General features: G+C 37.0%; 3 protein-coding genes across 4 annotated transcripts; 1 reads left to right on the top strand and 2 right to left on the bottom strand.

Moving 5' to 3' along the window:
- Positions 1-261: 261 nt before the first annotated feature.
- On the top strand, positions 262-3,658 carry LOC111632450 (mpv17-like protein 2). The gene is made up of 2 exons (XM_023376865.1): positions 262-430; positions 3,408-3,658. The coding sequence occupies exons 1-2, from the start codon at positions 262-264 to the stop codon at positions 3,656-3,658; spliced, it is 420 nt and encodes a 139-aa protein (XP_023232633.1).
- A 1,791-nt stretch (positions 3,659-5,449) lies between these two features.
- LOC111632449 (early nodulin-75-like) lies at positions 5,450-7,097 on the bottom strand. The gene is made up of 4 exons (XM_023376864.1): positions 7,094-7,097; positions 6,976-7,037; positions 6,369-6,680; positions 5,450-6,283 (listed from the first exon to the last, which is right to left on the bottom strand). Exons 1-4 carry the CDS (start codon positions 7,095-7,097, stop codon positions 5,735-5,737), a joined length of 927 nt encoding a protein of 308 aa, XP_023232632.1. The 3' UTR covers positions 5,450-5,734.
- A 1,444-nt stretch (positions 7,098-8,541) lies between these two features.
- LOC111632442 (extensin-like) lies at positions 8,542-11,707 on the bottom strand. 2 transcript variants are annotated; one of them, XM_023376860.1, is made up of 6 exons: positions 11,178-11,707; positions 11,055-11,097; positions 10,944-10,969; positions 10,072-10,494; positions 9,463-9,774; positions 8,542-9,375 (listed from the first exon to the last, which is right to left on the bottom strand). In XM_023376860.1, exons 2-6 carry the CDS (start codon positions 11,086-11,088, stop codon positions 8,827-8,829), a joined length of 1,344 nt encoding a protein of 447 aa, XP_023232628.1. In that variant the 5' UTR covers positions 11,089-11,097; positions 11,178-11,707; the 3' UTR covers positions 8,542-8,826. The 2 variants fall into 2 exon arrangements, with proteins under 2 accessions (XP_023232628.1, XP_023232627.1); XM_023376859.1 differs by having other exon boundaries at positions 11,055-11,707.
- Between the last annotated feature and the right edge of the window lie 3,644 nt (positions 11,708-15,351).

Raw genomic sequence — 15,351 nt, 5'->3', positions numbered from 1 at the left:
TGTTTGCGTTAAAAATTAAATTAATTGTATTTTGATATTTTTATAATTAAAATATTAAAAATTAAAATAATGAAAAAAATAAATTGTTATTATTTTATTAAAACTTGTCATTTTTATCTAGCTTCAAAAACATCGCTTATAGGTTATCGCTATTGCACGATAGACTTATCGTACTTGTTGACTATGGGTTGGGTATGTGTAATCACGTGTAGAGTGCCTGTCTGTGAATTCGTCGCGAAAAGGAAATAAAAGTAAAGAACAATGGCGATGATTAATTATTTAAAGAGAACAGTCAATAAACTATTCACACGCCATTTATTATTGACTAATACGGCTATTGCTGTCGGCTTTATGGGGGCCGGCGATGCCATTCAGCAAGTTTTGGAGAAAAAGTTGGGAGAAGAAAAACCTTTCGATAAGACGAGAACCAGTAAATATCCTTTAAATGCATTATAGTGATTTAAAATTTGGCCGTCGGAGGGAGGAAGTAAAGATTGAATGTTGAATCTCACAAAGCTTCACACTGAATCTCCCGAGGTTCTGTGTCAAGCTTTATTGCAATTATTTTAATTTTTAAAAAGTAGTATGATTTTATCACAATAGATGACGCAACCAGTTAATTTCCGTCATACATATGATTTTCAAGTTAGAATTATTTTTTAAAATTAGTTTCGTAGATAATGGTTTTTAATTTAAATGTCTCATTCTATGTTTTTAAATTATTATATTATATTTTTACAATTAAATCAAATAAAAATGACATATACATTGTTATTAACTGTTCTGCAAAATAATTAAACAATATAGGTAAAAGAACCCAAGTATCACTTTCCCACTTTATCAAATTGCCAGGCTGTTTGTTTGGTTTAGTTATGGCAATGCAACACTTGGGCAATCTGCCTAGGAGGATGCCTTCCGGGAAGTCTTTTTAAGGGAAACCGGCCCCTATTTGGGCATTACGGACGAGGAGAAAACCCGAAAAACTCCATGTGGCTGGCCCGTTCAAGCAAGGCACGAACCCACGACCGAACTCCTGGTATTCGGGGAATGGAGACTGCTTGGCCCAGGACTATTCGTGATAAAACAAAATGAAATACGCTTCGTGCCAAAGTAGTTATGGTGTTAAGTACTCGCCGGCAGTTTTACGGTGTTAAATAATTTTGTTCGAAAATTAAATAACTTTTCGTACATTCCGTGGACGCGCGACCGGAGCGTTTACGAAATTTCCCGTTGCGTTCTTGTTCTGTACGAAACTACGAAAAGTCTCGTTTGAATAATTCAAAATCAAATTGGCCCAACCAGGATAGTTGTAAGCTGTGGAAAGTGCTTGCATTTTCGAATAAAAAATCGTTTTTAACGTCTTAAGTTGGGGCGTACTTTACGCTCGAGGCTGTTTTAGACGTACACGAGAAAAATCTTAGTTATTTATAAAATTATTTACTGTTCTTTAGAACGATTATTTGAGAATGATTTTGAGTAAATAAATATACCGATTCTTCTATTACAGTATTGCGTTTGTTAATGTATGAAATTATAACGGTTATTAATTACAAAATAAGAGACATTTAAAACTATGCCTTTGTTATTATTTAAAATCAGATTTTCCAAAAGATTCGACTGATTAGTTTTCTGAATTCATTTCAATTATCCATCAAACCTTTAAATTAGCATGGATGTCATAACAAATTGGTCTAATGATATATTAAACTTTATACATTTTCAAATGTAATTTATTTATTTGGCCAAATTACAAGATTGGCTGCTCATTTGAAATTGAAAATAGGAGACTAAACAAAATCAATTGTTTTTTTTTTTTTTTCTTTAGAAAGAAAATACTCAATTGTGGATTGCAAAATAATTTTGCAGTTTGAATTTGTCAGCAGCATCAAAAACTTTTATGTATTTTTGATCAATTATCATACTGAATAATGTCTTTTTTAGGAATGTTTATTAGAATTTTAGTTTGTGATGTTAACTACAAAGTTAGGATTTGGATTCAATATGAACTAAGATGCAACTGCCAGAAAATATTCATTTAGAAAACAACATAAATATTGATTAAAAAAAAGTCATATAATTAATTACCCTAACCTTTACGGAACATTAGACTTCCCTTATTAAATGTTGTGTAAAAGCACTTACTAATTGAGGCTAGAAGAGTGGGGTGGATACTAGTGTAAGTGCAACTCTGTGACAAAGAACATAAAAACAATGTACATGGAGGCACAATAGGAGAATATGTTTATTAAGTTGTAATTGACAAATACATTAAAAAAAAAGGAATATATTACAAATCTATTACAATATATACAAATATATATATGAGTATGTAAATTTTAATTGTTGTTATAATCTCGGGCCCAAACCAAAATAGTACTGACAATCAATAGCTTACTAAACACTGTGTAAATATTGACATTATTAACAAATGAATTTTAGAGTTTGGATAGAGTCCTTCCTTTCTAATAGCAATGTTTTACCAACATGGTTGAACTGGATTCTACTTAGAATACACAAAACCAAAGAGATAATAGTAAAGGCAAATCAAGGCATTGAATTATGATAAATTATAGTTTCCAAGAGTTCTCCAGTTCTCCCTTTGTTTCCTTTTTCTTGTTTCTTTCTCTTCTTTATATATAGTTTGTTTTCAGTAGCAGACATTCCTCCATCATTTTTCCCTGTCCTTCTCTTTTTATGTTACCAGATGCTCAGTGTCAATGAATTAAAAAAAAGCATGAATTCTGCCGAGAGGTGGAAATAAACGTATACCCGTAAACAGAAAACAAAAGGGTGATTAATTCTAAATACAGATATGGTATAAGATCGCAATATCTGGGAAAATCTTTTGAGTTTTATTGAAAAAAGAACTTTCTGAATATGGTTGTAATTTCTAAAGTTTGTTTAAGTATTATATTATCTCTATAGATGATGATATGTTTTAATTTATATATGAAAAATATCATAAATTTAAAAATCTCATTGCTCTATTAATATGTTCCAAAAGCCCAACCATCCATACTGTAATGTTATTGAAAATACTTGTGAAAAATTTAGATTTTTACTTATTAATTTGTTTCTGAATTAAATAACAACCACAAGACAGATTTTATGTATATATTTCCATTTATGCAAATTTGAGTGTAGATTAAGACATTTAAAGTTTATTTAAGTCTTAAAAAATTCAATTGTAGTAGATACTTTTTTGAAGAATAAATATTTTTGACTGTATTAACCTTATTATCCATAATGACTGCTTTTGTTATTGTATCTATCCAGCTGAATTTGTTCTTAATTCAATATTATAGTCTAGAACTGAAGTTTTTAGTAATGATTTCTGTTGTTAAATTTATACATCATTGCATATTTTAAAGTAAAACATAATAATATAAAAAAATTGTTTATTTCAGGAAATATGATGGGTGGTGGCTTGGTTTTTGGGCCATTAGGTCATCTATGGTATTCGTTTTTAGATCGCAGATTTCCAGGAGCAAAGACATCGACCGTTGCCAAAAAATTGGGTTGCGAAATGGCAATAGGACCACCTTTGATTCTAGTTATTTTCCTTTCTGTTGGATTGTTGGAAGGAAAACCACCAAAAAAAAGTTTTAATGAATTCAAAGATAATATTATCACAATATGTTTTGTAAGTTTTAATTAAAATTTTAAAAATTAATTTTTTTGTTTACATATTGTTTATTGTGAGTTTTATAATTTTTATATGTGCTGGTGATTATGAAAGCAGTCTGTCAAAAAATTTATCTCCAAATGAAAAATGACTTAGACTACTATCAGAATTTCTGGTGCATAATTATGTGTGTTTGTATATAAAAATATATAAACTATGAGCCAACCCATGCCGCATGTTATCGGGCTATATATCGGATATAATACTAATAAATTATGAAACAGTTTATCTAGCCCGATAACATAATGGCATTGGTTGGCTTGTAGTTTATAATATATTGGGTTGTAATGTTGTTGTTTGTTTATAAAAATATATGTAAGAGTTGCTAGAAAATTTGCCAATTGTTCTAGGTATAGATTGTGTTGAGAAATTATTTTTAAAGTATTTATTTGAAAACCTTCTAACTTATTGCTATTTGATACTGTGCAAATGTTAAATGACTGATAAGTAAAAGTATAAATTGCTTTTAAAAGAATACAATAGAACTTTTAAATGAGTTCCTAAAGTCAAATAAGTTTTAATTTGCAACATTTTTGGAGTTATTAGAGAGGTTGTGGCTGACATTTTCATCGCAAAAACGTGTACGTCAGACGTTCGGCACCACCTTCCCGTAAGCCTAGAAGTTTGACAATGGCATTTGGAACATCAAGCATGATTCCACTGACGTTCCAAATGCCATTGTCAAACTTCTAGGCTTACAGGAAGGCGGTGCCGAACTTATCTACACATTTTTGTGATGAAAATGTCGGACGCAACCTCTCTATTTTGTCAGTTTTATTCAATATTTGCGTGGAAAGTTGTCGTGGATTATCGTATTTGCCAGTGTATAAGATACGCTTTTTTCCTAAAAAATATTGTCTGAAAATGAGGTGCATCTTATATGCTGATAAATACAAGGTCTGTTCAAAAAGTATCGGACCTTTATTTTTTTCGCGTAAACCAATGATGCGCGAGAGGCCTCCTTCGGTGAAGTTGTGGAGGGGACAGTCATGCACAGCCCTGAATTTTTTCCCGCCTGCAGGAAGCGTCAGTCGTTGGCAATAGGCCTATGAGTGAGGTCATGTAGTGCGCTCTCGTCGGATTCCACTAAGCTGGAAAATGACTGAACAGTGTGAGCAGCGATATTACATCAAATTTTGCCAAAAACCTTGGCGATACCCGAGTGTAAACCATTCGCAAGATTCAGCAGGCTTTCGGGGACGNCACTGTCTACGTATAAATTTATTATTATATCGGCAGTATCGCTACGTCATTTAACGAGTTAATTAAAATGAATAAATGAAATTGTGAAAATCCTAATTTTCCTAATTAAACAAACGTCGTCTACTTATACGAGGCGCGATGATATAATTCTTTTATCCGTTGTAGTATTTTATTATTTTAATTTTTATCAAATTCTGTGTATTTATTGCCGAGGAAAAGACGGAATTCGTCTCGTTTCCGAACATCTTTCGCGCGCGCCAAATTCAAAAAATTGGAACTGATGGAGCGCTTTCCACTAATCTTGCTATTTTTCTGCTGTCGAATATATTTAAAAAGCAAAACATTAAGTCAAAGCGGTTAATGTTTACCTAGGTAGTCCAAGATGGCCGCACTTCTGGAATCACGTTCTAACCTAACCTAACCTATTCTAATAAATTAACAAAATTTTCCTTTCTTCATATAATTAATTTTTTTGAGTTATTTTACATCTTACATTAGTAATTTTGTTAATTTATTAGAATAGGTTAGATTAAGTTAGAACGTGATTCCAGAAGTGCGGCCATCTTGGACTACCTAGGTAAACATTGACCAAGAATTTTTTAGCGAGTAAAGAAGGAATTTACGTTAATGGTTAGACGAAGAGAAAAATTGCTAATGGACGTAACCATAAAAATGATAAAAACGGTTCCCTGATTGATTCGGCGCGTGTCATTAACAATTTTTCGGGAAGTATTTACAATGGATATAATTTAAAAACATAATTCGCCTCGTGTTTTAAGCCTCGCGGTTGGTGGTGTAGATTTTAAAAATGGCGTCGGGCCTTTAAAAAAAAAAATAGTCCCTCTCTTAATATTCGTCGTCGTACTGGACGGCCGCCGAATTTCCGTAGCTGCTGACTTGTCGAGAGGAAGAGGGTCTTCTGGGTACGTCGGCAGGTGGTCTGTAGTGTCCTTCCGGTCGATACCTGGGTGGCGCTTCTTCGAAATTTTCGGCGGGGCGCGCTCTGTACGATCGAGGAGGTTCTTCGTACGAAGGTCTGGACGGGCGAGGTTTAGGCGCGGATCTGGGGGGCGGAGGAGGGGGTGGCGGGTTGTAAGCCGGTGCTCGATGACGAGGAGGGGGAGGAGCGCTGTACGAAGGTTGGGAACGAGGAGGAGGTGGAGGAGGAGGAGGTTGAGGTTTGTATTGAGGCGGAGGTGCCGACTGTCTGGGCGGTGGTCTGGGTTGAGGTTGATGCTGAGCCGGAGGAGGGCCGTAATTTTCTTCTTGCGCTTCGTATCGAGGTTCTTGTTGTTTGTTTCGCTGTTGAGGAGGGACTAGGGGATCTCCGATGGAATATCCGTCCGGATAGTATTTTTCGTGATATAAAATGGTATTATTTGGTCCTTGGTACGGCTAAAAATATAGTTTAAAATTAAGTTTCGGTGCGATGGACGATGGGAATATATATATATATATATTTTAAAAGAACCGCGCTTACCTTATAAAGATAATCGTTAACGAAGTGGAATTTTTCCGATTGTTTACAAATGTCTTGACTGGCGGGGACGCAGTTGAGATGAACTTGGTGGAAGACCGTGCCGGCCGGACACATCCAAGAATGACGCGCTCCTCCCACGCAATAATGGAACACTTGACAATCGATGCTGTTGTCGGCGTAATAACCGTCGTTTCTAGAAGAACAGGTGAATTTCGAATTTTGAAGGAGTAAACTCAATGCGTCGGGCTTTTCTTCCTCCTCCTCTTCCGGGTATTCTCCGTTCAGTTGTTGCTGAGGCGCGCTGCCGGAGGGCTACAAAAAAATGTCCACAATTTTTTTATTATTTAATCTACGAAATGTTAATAAATAAATACGGATAGGAAGGATCGTCGAAGGGACATCGAAAGGTAAATTTTATATTGTTTATTTCGAGAATTACGGGAGGAAACAATTCCGAGAAGAACCCGTTGGACTGGAAGTTATCAAGGACTTGGTAGCGCGACGATGTCCTTTCGACGAGGTCGTCCATCCGTGTTATATTTAGGATATAAAAAAAAAATGGAGGGAGGAAAGTAATGATATTTTCCTTTGACCCTGCCGCTCTTACTTTTCTGTATTGCCTGTTGTCCGCTTTGCGTCTGGGTGGAGGAGGACTCTCTTCGTACTGAACTGAACGGGCTCTGTGTCATCAACCAATATATAATACCTATTGTTTAACAAAATACCCATTAATTTTTACAATTATCTTTCAGGAAATTTTAATATTTAATTTATAAGAGATTTTTCTATTAGTGATTTATGTACAATATAATATTATATATTGATATATTACAATTGCTCAGTTTTGTAAATGAAATTTTTATAATCTAAAAAGGATATTATACTGTATAAGAAAACAATACAAACATTAAAATTCCCAGAAAAAGAGGACATTTACCACCAAATTATCTTAAATTTTAATGCAAAAATTCATTTAAATGGAATTATCAGTAAATAATAAGGGCGTGTCTTATTTCTCTCCATCTGTTTAGATGAATTTTTGCCTTTTAATTCCGAAAATCTACAATAATAACATTCCCAGACGAAAATGTACGCCATTGGGAACAGTATTAGAGATGATTCCATTGTCATTAATTACATCTTTTAATTAAAACTGGAAAATATGTAAATAATCTAAGACAATATAAACCAGTACTGTGTTATCAAAGATATACGAAATTGTTATATCTCTACCACGTTCTATTTTTGATAAATTATTAAAGTTTACTGTAACGAAATCAAAGTGTCATTTCGTAACTTTCGCCATTGTTATTTAAACGAGTAATGTAAAATAGAAGAGTTGTTATGTTAGGCGACGGTCAGACAGACATTCCAACGTTAAAAGTAATTTCCAAACGAAACAACAAATTAACATATTTGGTAGAAACGGGTTCTTTTCATGCGGAAATAACAATGACCCAATTTAAAAGTTGCCGGTTTGAAGGGTGGAGTTTTTTTTTTGAGTAAAAGAGGTCGCGGCGGAAGATATCCTTAACGTCTTTAAGTAGACCTGTCATTTCTGACACCGTAAAAAAGCACTCTTAGGCTAAGTTTAGTTCGGTACAATTCGACCGATTCAAAATTACAAAGCGAAGACGACATTTTTTACCGCGTATAAAGAGGTGCGATTAAGATTAATGGCGTAACACCGCCGACGACGTTACTTAAATGTCGTTTATTTATCGATTAATGATAAGCGAGATGTGTTTAAAAAAGAATCTTTTATTGTATCTTTACAAGTTTTTCGTAGGCAGACTGTAACCGGCACAGATCGATTTCGAATCTTTAACACGTCTTCGTCTAGCCCATTGCTAGTGTTTTTTTTTCTTTGTTATTAACAAGGCTTAAAAATGAGGTTTATACTTTAAAAAAAAAGGAGCGTTTTGTTAGTATTTATTTATAAACTACTGCGGTAGATTTAAGAATTTGGTTAATGTTTACCTAGGTAGTCCAAGATGGCCGCACTTCTGGAATCACGTTCTAACCTAACCTAACCTATTCTAATAAATTAACAAAATTTTCCTTTCTTCATATAATTAATTTTTTTGAGTTATTTTACATCTTACATTAGTAATTTTGTTAATTTATTAGAATAGGTTAGATTAAGTTAGAACGTGATTCCAGAAGTGCGGCCATCTTGGACTACCTAGGTAAACATTGACCAAGAATTTTTTAGCGAGTAAAGAAGGAATTTACGTTAATGGTTAGACGAAGAGAAAAATTGCTAATGGACGTAACCATAAAAATGATAAAAACGGTTCCCTGATTGATTCGGCGCGTGTCATTAACAATTTTTCGGGAAGTATTTACAATGGATATAATTTAAAAACATAATTCGCCTCGTGTTTTAAGCCTCGCGGTTGGTGGTGTAGATTTTAAAAATGGCGTCGGGCCTTTAAAAAAAAAAATAGTCCCTCTCTTAATATTCGTCGTCGTACTGGACGGCCGCCGAATTTCCGTAGCTGCTGACTTGTCGAGAGGAAGAGGGTCTTCTGGGTACGTCGGCAGGTGGTCTGTAGTGTCCTTCCGGTCGATACCTGGGTGGCGCTTCTTCGAAATTTTCGGCGGGGCGCGCTCTGTACGATCGAGGAGGTTCTTCGTACGAAGGTCTGGACGGGCGAGGTTTAGGCGCGGATCTGGGGGGCGGAGGAGGGGGTGGCGGGTTGTAAGCCGGTGCTCGATGACGAGGAGGGGGAGGAGCGCTGTACGAAGGTTGGGAACGAGGAGGAGGTGGAGGAGGAGGAGGTTGAGGTTTGTATTGAGGCGGAGGTGCCGACTGTCTGGGCGGTGGTCTGGGTTGAGGTTGATGCTGAGCCGGAGGAGGGCCGTAATTTTCTTCTTGCGCTTCGTATCGAGGTTCTTGTTGTTTGTTTCGCTGTTGAGGAGGGACTAGGGGATCTCCGATGGAATATCCGTCCGGATAGTATTTTTCGTGATATAAAATGGTATTATTTGGTCCTTGGTACGGCTAAAAATATAGTTTAAAATTAAGTTTCGGTGCGATGGACGATGGGAATATATATATATATATATATTTTAAAAGAACCGCGCTTACCTTATAAAGATAATCGTTAACGAAGTGGAATTTTTCCGATTGTTTACAAATGTCTTGACTGGCGGGGACGCAGTTGAGATGAACTTGGTGGAAGACCGTGCCGGCCGGACACATCCAAGAATGACGCGCTCCTCCCACGCAATAATGGAACACTTGACAATCGATGCTGTTGTCGGCGTAATAACCGTCGTTTCTAGAAGAACAGGTGAATTTCGAATTTTGAAGGAGTAAACTCAATGCGTCGGGCTTTTCTTCCTCCTCCTCTTCCGGGTATTCTCCGTTCAGTTGTTGCTGAGGCGCGCTGCCGGAGGGCTACAAAAAAATGTCCACAATTTTTTTATTATTTAATCTACGAAATGTTAATAAATAAATACGGATAGGAAGGATCGTCGAAGGGACATCGAAAGGTAAATTTTATATTGTTTATTTCGAGAATTACGGGAGGAAACAATTCCGAGAAGAACCCGTTGGACTGGAAGTTATCAAGGACTTGGTAGCGCGACGATGTCCTTTCGACGAGGTCGTCCATCCGTGTTATATTTAGGATATAAAAAAACAAAATGGAGGGAGGAAAGTAATGATATTTTCCTTTGACCGTGCCGCTCTTACTTTTCTGTATTGCCTGTTGTCCGCTTTGCGTCTGGGTGGAGGAGGACTCTCTTCGTACTGAACTGAACGGGCTCTGTGTTCAGGTGGGGGGGCCCGATCGGGTGCCGGTTCCGGTGCGTACCGCTGAACTGGTGCCGGAGCGGGTGGGGCCGGCGGGGGGGAATACCGTTGAACCGGAGCGGGAGCGGGTGGCGGCGGCGCGTAACGTTGCGCCGAGGGAGATTGCTGTCGAGGTCTACTCGACTGAGAATATTGCTGGACGGGTTGAGCTTGGAATTGTCGTCTGGGCACTTGGTAAGCTCCGTCGTCTTGTTGGAAGAAGCTCCTTTCTGCCGGAGGTCGTTGATCCGCGGCTTTTTCCTGTCGACCTCTGTTATATTCGTACGCCCGCTCTTCTCTGGGTCCGGGGAACTGACGTTTAATCTACGGATCGAAAGAAAATATGGTGGATCGTCTATAGAAAACATATGTTATCGATTATTTCAAAATGAAGTCGCGGATTTTTCTTCCCAATCGCAAATTCCTTCGTAATCCATCACCCGCCACCTAAACTGTGGCATCGTTGGCGGTCCCGTATAAAACCAAAACTTTCCGACTTTATAAACGTTTAACGTACAAGTCTACCCCTATAACACTGTTGATTATTCCGTTTTATATGAATTCCATGTTGTACGAGTCACTTAGATTTTACAAATACGTGTGCCGGGCTGCGACGGCTCACGTATTTGTAAAATCTAAGTGAGTCGTACAACATGGAATTCATATAAAACAGAATAATCAACAGCGTTATAAGGGAGTCGACTGTATTTTAAAATCGCAATTTTATTATTATAATTTAAAATATTCGAAATTAATATAAAACGGAGACTTACCCTGTGTTCCGCGGTTACGACGGACCCTACGAAATTTAAAATATAAATAAGTTTTGCCGTAATTAACCAAATTATTTAAAAAAAACTAATTAATTAAATGGTTTTACGAACCGAAGGCCAGAAGGGCGATAATAAGTAGCTTCATATTTTGAACCTAAAATAAAAAAAAATCCCAATAATTAGTCCGGCACTAACGGGCCAAGGCGAAGAAGTCGGAGAAATCGCACGACTTACCTGGGCGAGTGAATCCAGGTGCAAATGGTGAGGTCTGTCAGATGTCACCTTTTATACGAGCAATTAATGTCCAGTTAGATTTAACCTATATTTTGGTACCCTTTTTTTCCGAGTAGAGAAAGTTGCCGAAGCAAAGTTTGCAATAGGCCTCTCGATAACTCCGCCTTACTAATAGTTTCATTGGTTAGTATTTGTCCTACTTTAAATCTAAGACTTCCACCATTGTGAAGGTGAGGTAGTTTTTTTTCTTTTCTTTTCTTTTTTCTAAATAATCGTGTGTAAATGCTCGGACGATCTCGAAAGGAATTTCTTTTATTCGCAATAATCTTTGGTTCTAATTTTTAAAATTTTAATATAAAGTTTTGTTCGCAAATCCATTTCCTCCCCCTCTTTAATTATTCGCGAAAGAAACGTTAATAGACTCGAAATTTGCGGGTGTTTTTTTTTCCTTTTTCCATTATAAAAGCTCTCGAATAACTTCTTACGTTATTTAAAAATGGACGAAAGATGAATACACAATCGACCCCCCTATAACAGTGTTGATTTTTCCGTTTTATATGAATTCCACGTTGTACGAGTCACTTGAATTTTACAAATACGTAAGCCGTTCACAGCCCGGCACACGTATCTATAAAATCTAAGTGACTCGTACAACATGAAATTCATATAAAACGGAAAAATCAACACTGTTAGAGGGGGTTGACTGTATTCTCGATACGTATCCGACAAATTAGTGGCACGAAGAATGGGTGTGTCGAGTCCCGTCTAACGGGAATAGACGTCGGAAAGACGTGTAAATGTGTCCTTGATCCGAGCGACCGATACTTTTTTACTTCCCCCCCTCTCGGATAGAAGTTATTTTATATATTTGGTCGTTTCTTTAATTAATTTCGTAATGGCCGGAGTACCAAAAGTTGTGCATAGTTTACGTGTACGAAGAACGATTATTACTTTATTGTCGGGTTATTGACATTAAACGAACGAGATGCAGATGAAAGGGAACAATGCGATAATCGACAATGCCCGGCTGGTGTTTACGGCGTTTTTCCTCCAGGGAGGGTTGTCAACCCGTCGGATGATTTCGAAACCCGGAAGGATCTCGACAGTTGCAAGATGATTTACTCGTTCGTGCATCCATTCGGGACATAACTTCACTCTAAATGTTTCCAATAATTGATATTTTTTTTCCGCTTTTCGCAAGAATGTCGCATTTAATTCGTTATCTAAATGATACGTAAAAAATACCAGAAATATCAAAAATCAACGCTCGTACCTATTGGTATTAGGAAAGCGAAAAAATAAATTACAGCCTTATATTTTAATACCGGAGTTTACGTAGATGTACGCCAGAAACAAACGTAAATAATTATTCTTATTTGACCTTGCTCCTATTATTATAACTTACGTCCTTTCGCGGCAAAGACGAATTTAAAATAACCGGTAGAGATGGGTGCGGGTAATACGACGACGTGCCGTAACGTAATCATCTTCCAAATTTGCTGTCGTAATATTTACGAGTTACGCGTGACCCCCGCATCCCGGCGTGACTTTAAGAATCTTTTTTAAAACGATAGCCGGGAGGAATTTCGTCGGATAACGGGAAAATTATCATCCGTCATCCGGAAACAATTCGAAATCGAAAGACGATTCGGGTCAGGGACGTTAACCTATTCGTGTTTAGTTTCTTAATGGTAACTTATATATAAATTAATTTCCTTTAAACGAAAGCATTCTCCGGTCCAACCTAAGAAGTTTTCGTGAAAGCGATTATTATTTCCCATTTATTAGGCCTACACTTAACCGATTTCGAATGGCAAATAATTTAAAACGCGGCGCGCTTCCTGCTCCACCTAAATATTAACCCGGATAAATATTTTTACGTCATATATTATGTATGCGCAGGGGCGCCGAAGAGGGCGATCAAACTCTTGTCCGGAGTAGCCGTAAAACGGTTCTTACACGAAATTCTAAGCCACGCATCGGTGCATCCAAGGTCGGAAGGTTCCGTCTATTGTTCCATCTACCAGGCCAATAATTGATGAAGTGTCCGATACGGGGTCGAGCTTACGCGAAATATTATCCGAACGAGAAGCGATGACAAGTAATAATAAAGTTAAAGAAAAGTTTTAATCGAATGATTGATTTTTTATGGAACGAAGCAAAAATCAAAGAGAAAGTTGTACGAAACCCCACCTAACAGGAGAATCCAATCTACAATCTTTGACCCACTTCCTCTGGCGAGTGAACCATTGTTAAAGAAAAAGAGGTTGAGTTTAAAGAGGTCATTCCGGTGGTTCGAAATGAAAAATTAACGTAAAATTCGATTTTTCGTGAAAAATATTCGTACAATCGACCGAAATTCTAATCGTAAACGACACCGAGCGAATATAGAAGTTTATTTTACTCTCTTTTGTTTCCGAAGGCGATTTACGCGGTTAATAATTTCCATCGATCGATTCCCAAACAATTTATATAAAGTAAAAGAAATGGACCATTTAAATAAAATATACATAAAATTCTCGTAATAGTTTTGAACGATATTTTCGTGACTGATAATCACCCGGAAGTGCTCGAGATGTAGGTGATGCCGACGGGCGTATATCAGAAATCTAGATCTAGGATGTTATGACGCGAAGACAAGAAGAAAAAAACACTAGTCGATCTACCTCATCTGCATGTAAAATAAGGATAATAATTCATTTTACGAATTCGCCTTCGAAGAAAACCCTCAACAGCCACGTCATTATCCAAAGATCACTATAATTTTCTGTTTATATTATCGCAGCTTACGCGCCAAGAACTGTACCAAGTCGACCCTCCCCTATAACACTGTTGATTATTCCGTTTTATATGAATTCCATTTTGTACGAGTCACTTAGATTTTACAAATACGTGAGCCGTTCACAGTCCGGCCGGCACACGTATTTGTAAAATCTAAGTGACTCGTACAAAATGGAATTCATATAAAACGGAATAATCAACAGTGTTATAGGGGGGTCGTCCGAGGTACTAAATTACGTATAAACGTATCGATTTTATTAAACGCAATCGTCAAATATACGTTTGAATTCGTATTATAAACTTAATTTCGAAGCCGTGACGAATTATTCAAAGTTCTTTAAACCGAAATCGGACGAACATCGTCCCGAAACGAGGAGCGACACTCGCAACAATAAAACCGTGTCTATCTGTTACGAATCGACGAAAAGTATTATCTCAGACCTAATTCCCACATTTGACACGGAGAAATATCGCCGGCGACAATCAGAAGAACAGAATTTTACAGACAATGCCATTTAACTGTTTTTTTCCCCCCTTATTATGTATGTACCGTACACCGTCACTCTTTTCAAAATGCAAAATCCTTATCGCCCTCCCCCCCGCCTTAGAATTTCTCGCACGAATTACGTATATACGTGTTTTAATAATAATAATAATAACTAGCGATTATCTTATTATCGAAATGGAAATTATATATTGAATGAAAATTCTCGATAACGGTGACGATTCTCGGGAGGAATTAACTCTACAAATGGACCGTGTAAACGGTTCTAGATCATCGCCGATTCTAGGTCGAACCGAATTAAACTGTTTGACGGAAATAATAATTAATTACATATTTTCGTTAGAAAAATATACAATTACGTAGGGTGAGGAGACGTATTTATTAATTTTCCCGTGTGTCTCGGGGGGATAACTTTCTCTAAAATCAAACCTTTGTACGGTTAGGCCAATGGTTTCCTCGACATTGTTTCCTAAGGGAAAGAGAATAAGCGTAAAAACTCTAATTTAAATATTTACATTTGGGCTTAAGATTGTCCTCGTTTTTTTTAAATTCTTCTTAGGTCGATGTTTCGCAAATTGATATTTGTTTGGCGATTAATGCGTCACTTCTGCCTGGGGGTTACGAATTTTTCTCTTCGACCAACAAACTTTTTTTTGCGCCATTGACATTAACGACAATTAGGCTAATTATAGTATTTAGCGCGCGAATAATTAATTTGGCTTTACGCTTCCATTCGGATTAGAAAATATTTTACGAGAAACCACTTTAGACATTTTTCTTCGGGAATTTTTCGGTTTGGGGCCCCCCAAACCGAAAAATTCGTGGGGCCCCGGGAAATTACCCGTAGGATAACGCGCCACTGCATTTAAGAGGATATATTCGAAAATA

The sequence above is a fragment of the Centruroides sculpturatus genome, unplaced genomic scaffold (genome assembly GCF_000671375.1).
Source record: "Centruroides sculpturatus isolate CEXI.00-Female unplaced genomic scaffold, Cexi_2.0 scaffold799, whole genome shotgun sequence".
Classification (NCBI taxonomy): Eukaryota; Metazoa; Arthropoda; class Arachnida; order Scorpiones; family Buthidae; genus Centruroides; species Centruroides sculpturatus.
The sequence above is the reverse complement of the archived record's forward strand: the minus strand, read 5'-3'. Positions and strand labels throughout refer to the sequence as shown.